Source organism: Macrobrachium nipponense, chromosome 30, assembly GCF_015104395.2.
Source record: "Macrobrachium nipponense isolate FS-2020 chromosome 30, ASM1510439v2, whole genome shotgun sequence".
In the NCBI taxonomy this organism is placed as follows: domain Eukaryota; kingdom Metazoa; phylum Arthropoda; class Malacostraca; order Decapoda; family Palaemonidae; genus Macrobrachium; species Macrobrachium nipponense.
Genome location: NC_087218.1, coordinates 20629200 through 20635132, shown reverse-complemented (window position 1 = coordinate 20635132; position 5933 = coordinate 20629200). Strand labels below are relative to the sequence as shown.

Below are 5933 nucleotides of genomic sequence, written 5' to 3'. Positions count from 1 at the left end.
AGAACATTAAGTTTTTTTTTACGTCACTTAAAAATGTTTTATGCTAATACAAATGGAAAAAGTTATACACAATAAATTTTAGATAATCATAAAACCTAAGAAAACGTCAAATTTTGATTTAATCACAATTTGTATCTCACCAAATCAAAATCACTCTCTGAAGAACAATCATCTTGACCAGCGAAAAGCACAGATGCTTATCGCCCAAGATGCTTCGAATATAAAACTCGGAAGATTTGCATTCAGGGCTCATGTCTTCGAGGATAAAAACGACAGAAGCGATCACGAGACCATTAGATATGGCTCTGCTGAGGATTCTTTTTAATCTTCTACCTGTTCCCAATCTATGATTTGGATTCTTTGTCCTCGGTCCTCCCTCCATTTTATGCACCGGATAAACTGCGCACGATAGGTAGAACATGAAATTAAACAATATGGATTGTATTAATTTCCAACTGAACAATCAAGACTGACCCAACAGCTCTTCAGGTTCATCTTATAATATCCTGTTCGAAGCGTTAAAGCCTGAATTAATGGGATTAGACTCTAAATGAAGGTACCGACGCTTGAATTAGAGGATCAGAGTCTAAATTATGGACTTAAAACAAATCTCGCCTCGACCTGTTGTTGTGCTCTTGCTGACGTGATGAAAACCTCTTTTCAGAGACATACAAAGTCGTCCGTAACGATACCCTCATTTCAGCTTTGGTCAGGCTTCCCTTTTTGGTTCTACGAGAGCTTTGAGCACATTGTTAGCGGGAACCAAGCTGCTGATAAGACCACTTCAAGCCAATCCTCTCGGCCGTGATGCGCCTTCCTGCTTCATGGTCTTCAACAGGCATTAGCCGGTTCGCGTCTTCTCTCGCAGAAGGCACCAGACCTCATTAAAATGCCTCTCAACGATGAGGTGTGAGGAGCATCGAGATGGAAGTTCGATTCGGATTTTAAATACAGACGAACGGGAGTGAAGAGTGATGGCTTGGTCAGTAGATAACATCTTCGCATTAAAAGATTATGGGGGAAAGAGGAAGATTCATTTATCATATCCCTTACAACACTAAGCGAGAAGGATTACATGAGCTTTGTTCCGCGAAATACTTGACTTTTGTCGCGATATATATTTCAAAAGTTAACTTAAATTGCGGTTGTCTATAAAGCTGATGATATGTTGACCACTCTATAAGGCCCTTTAATTTTCAAGTACACCTCGTCCATCTGTTCCTGATGTTAAGTATTTCTTCAAGTATTTCTTCGAAATACTTGATTTCTATCGAGATATATATATTCCAAAAGACAACATAAATTGCGGTTGTCTATAGAGTGGATGATATGGCTGTTGACCACTCTAAAAGGCCCTTTAATTCTCAAGTACATCTCATCCATCTGCTCCTGGTGTCTTCTCTACCAGCATTGCTGGCAATAAAGAGCCCCCAAGGTATTCTTCCTTCAAAAACGAGGACTAAAAGATGTTAGTCTTATCAGAGTTGATTAATTTGCATTCGACGGCTGAGCTCCCAATTCTGAGAGTCTTGCGTAAACTACAAATCCAATCTGTGAAGAAGAAGAGGAGATTAAGGAGATAGGTGAATAAGAAAAGGATTTAATTAAAAACGGGAAGGAGAGAGAGAGAGAGAGAGAGAGAGAGAGAGAGAGAGAGAGAAGAGACAAGCCCAACGTTTTCCACGAGTCAAGAAGTGCATTGGAGGAGCTATCTGGTTTCACATTTGCATATTTATAGCTAGAGAACAGGTTTTTATAGGAGCACGCAATTCATTAATGGATTTGCTTAGGGTAGTTTCAAGGTCCTGTGCATTGCCTTTAGACCACCACAATCTTAAGCACTGGCAATATTAGCAGCAGCGTATTAACGATATGGCAATATAATGGGAACATTGCATTTTTAATGCGAGTGCTTTACGTAAGATGTACTTGCATGCGTGTTATGGTCCATTCCTTTATTTGTAATCGTCTTAGTTGATAGGAGCATCTGAGCTTCTATCTGTGACAGAGAGGCATACGTGGATGCCTTATTTAATATATATACGCCAGGTGGAGATCCTACGTACCTGTGGCTTTGCCATAACCACAGCCAGTAGCCTCTGAGTTGTGTGTTTGAATCGCTTTGTTTTAGGATACTTTGGGCAGACTTTTCTGCCTTTCCTTGTATTTCCCTTCTTGTTTTTTAAGTGACAGGTAATATGATTAACGTTCCTCCTCCTTCTTTTACTCTCTTTTTTTTTACTGACATTTTTCTCACTGGTTTTGATTTATTTATCTGTAAAAGTACCATTAAATAATAAAAAGGCCATTTGACTTGATATACACTAGTTTGTGGACAGCAAGTTATGTTGATTATGAAATATAACGTGTGTGTTCTCTCTCTCTCTCTCTCTCTCTCTCTGTTTCTTTCTCTCTCTCTCTCTCTCTCGATTTGTGTGTGTATATATATATTATATATATATATACAGAGAGAGAGAAAGAGAGAGATAGATAGATAGATAGATAGATAGATAGATACATAGATGTAGACACCACCACACACACACATACACACACACACACACACACACATATATATATATATATATATATATATATATATATATATATATATATATATATGAGCTTAGATCATATTTGTTGATTTTATTTTTTGCCCCATGGGAACTGGTTCCCGTGGATTTCAATTTCATAACTGTAAATGAGAAATGTGTCAGAAAATGTCAAAATTTAATCTTACATTTGAAGGTTATTGAAAATTAGGCTTCACAATATAATTATTTAAACTCTAAATTGCTTTTTAACATTTATCAAGTGTTTTTTCCCAGAGCAAGCTGTAGGAATCACGAAAACATTTTATATAAGTAATGTGTTTATATATATGTATATATGTAAGTATGTATATATGTAAGTGTGTGTGTATGTGTGTGTGTGTGTGTGAAATTATGTCACATCCGTATTATATTTCCTATTATATAGGATAGTGATTCGTTTAATTTTTTAGAAACCTTTTGCAGATAAGACATAACATGAATCTATAATTTGACCAAAAACCGATTGAAGAAAAAGCAAGAAAAGTTATGGTCTGAAAAGTAAATCTAAAGGTCTTCCCATGAAGTAGTAAAATGCTAGGTACGAAAATAACGTAATAAGATACAACAATAGCCCTCTCTTAATTGTTGCATGGAACGAACTTTCCAGAATTTCCTTTGAACATAATTTTAAGTGAGTTATTGACGCACTTTCGAAATAAATGATCCTGATTTTTGGTAACCATTAACTTTAACGGCATCCATCACTCTTTTCTTTTCTTCACTGAAGGCTCGTATTTAATGGGTAGTTTTCGACAAGAACCGATTATTTTTTAGAAAACGCCTGATTTGATTGCAGAGTAATTCAAATAGATTTAGTGCTGCTTTTGCCTTAGTAAATCACAAGGCACTACTTTATAAACTTAAGAATCTTGGAGTGGGTGGATATGTTTTAGGCAACAGCGGGTTGCTGTGAACGTGATCTTTAGTGAAGCAAGACCTGTTGTGTCTGGAGATCCACAGGGTAGAGTTCTTGGTCCACTGTTATTTTTAGTGTATACTGAGTTGTATGACTGTTGGCCTAGAAAACAAGATTGTTCAGTGTGCCGATGATGCAAAATTTTTGGGTGTAGTAAAGTCTCCACTTATGAGAAATGAAGCTGCCCTCATCCTCAGTCGGGACTTTGACCGGGTCAGGGAATGGTGTAGTCGGTTCATGAGGTATGAGGGTGAACTCCAGTAAAACAGAAACACTAATGATTTGTAATCTCTTACAGATATATCACGCACCATCCTCCCCTTCAGGTGGATGGAACTTTGCTGATTGAGACTGAAGCTTTAACTATTCTAGGTGTAACTTTTGACTCTCGTATAACTTTTGAGAAAAGTTTTATGAAAGTTTCAGCAAATGTCACACGAAAGTTAGGTATTGTTCCTAAAGCAGTGATAAAATGAATGCAACCTGTTTTAGGCATTTGTACTTCCTTTACTGGAATACTGTTCTCCGGTGTGGATTTCTACTTCTGCCAGAGATTTCTATCTTTTAGACAGAGTGGTTCGTGGTGGTAGGTTTCTATCTCCTCATAGTAGTAGTTATGACTGGACCATCGACGGATGGTCTTTTGGTTGTCACTTTTTCATAAGTTGTATTTCAACAGATCTTTCACATTCACAATTGATCCCAGATCCCCTTTACCTGCCGAGAGTAACCGGATTTGCTGAACAGCAGCATCAATATGCAGTAAATGAGCCTCGCTGTCGAACTTCTCAGTTCCAGAGGTCCTTTAATCCTCACACCGTTGGACTGTGGAGCAGCCTCCCAGAGGATGTCGTGCAGTTGCAACTTCAGAAGTTCAAGTGAAAATGCAGTCCATTACTACTCTAATACTTTTATTCTTGCATTTTAATGCATCTTTATATATTTATCTATTTCATAATTTACTATTTTTCTTCTTTAATAAGTCGGATCTCTTCTATCGGTATTTCCTTTTAATTCCTCTTATTTCTTGATGAACACCATATTCTTTAATAGCTTGAATTTCAAGTCAGTAGACCTCGTAGGCTTCTTCCATATGAAGAGGTTTCATTTACTGAATAATAATAATAATAATAATAATAATAATAATAATAATAATAATAATAATAATTTTGCTAGTTCCATCACTGACGTTACTTTTCGACCAGGTGAGTAGGTCAGCAACTACATGTTTATACTAGGAGCTTTATTTAAAAGGTTCAAGAATGGTCAAAAGAGAGCAGATAGTTCATGGGTTCTGTGTGTGGTTCCTGGCTATTGGTGGGTTTGGGAGGGGTGGTAGGCCAGTGGTTACCGCGGACGGATAGGGATCAAGTACACGGAAAATGACTAAAGTGAAGAGGGCGACCTGACAGGCTTTCATCACCTTGCATCACTCACGGAGCGTGTTCCGTCCGGGCGGAAAATGGGCATTTCACGTTCTCTTAGACCCCGTCGGTCATTCTGGACCGTGGTCATAATGAGCTCACCCTCTGCCCCGACAGGAAGAGTTCCCAAAAACCATCGATCGTTTTTGGCCTTTCCAGCCAGCGAAAATTGGGAATTAAAAGGCGGATTTCGTGCGCGTCCACTTGGTTCATGGCGGCCGAATTCGGTGACCCTGCGTCCGGGGAGTGTGGTATGGAGCGCAAGCCGGAGCCACAGAGGCCACCCCCACCTCCTCCTCCTCCTCCTCCTCCTCCTCATCCTCATCCCCATCTTCCTCCTCATCCTCATACTCATCCCTCTCCTCCTCATCCTCATCCCCATCTTCCTCCTCATCCTCATCCTCCTCCTCCTCCTCCTCCTCCTCCTCCTCCTCCTCCTCCCAGTAGCACCTCTCTCCTCCCCGCCATCCAGATGACGCCCAGATGGTGCTACCGGGTTACTTCGAAGGATAGATGCCATTCTTATGCTACTGCGACTCTGGTTAAAGATATCCGAGGATATGCTACTTTTTAAGGATTTAGACTATTTTTCATGTGGTTTCTCTTTTATATTGTTACTAAATGAACTATGGTCAGGAATGCGCATTGGTTGGTTGCAAGTGTTTTAGGGATTATGATAGTTTTCATCGTTTTCTCCTGTTTTAGTTAGTAATGTAATGAGAAAAGCTTATATATAAATATGTATATATACACACACACTTATATATATATATATATATATATATATATATATATATATATATATATATATATATATATATATATATATATATATATATATATAGTTTTTTTTTTTTTTTTTGTTTTTTTATTTATTAATGTATGCATGTATGTATGTGTTTATATTAATTTGCCCTGAGGTGAAGAGAACGACCTTCAACTTTGGATCTGATTGGAGGGAAAAATATCGTACAGATTAAATCAACCTTTGTAAAGAGG

At 38.1% G+C, this 5933-nt stretch overlaps 1 protein-coding gene across 1 annotated transcript in view; it reads left to right on the top strand.

The window, feature by feature from the left end:
• Positions 1-3600: 3600 nt before the first annotated feature.
• Positions 3601-5933, top strand: part of LOC135202092 (uncharacterized) — a 22660-nt gene continuing 20327 nt past the window's right edge. The window contains exons 1-2 of the mRNA XM_064231344.1: positions 3601-3752; positions 5052-5430. Of these exons, the coding sequence (XP_064087414.1) occupies positions 3601-3752; positions 5052-5430 (531 nt within the window). The remainder of the gene's footprint in view (positions 3753-5051; positions 5431-5933) is intronic.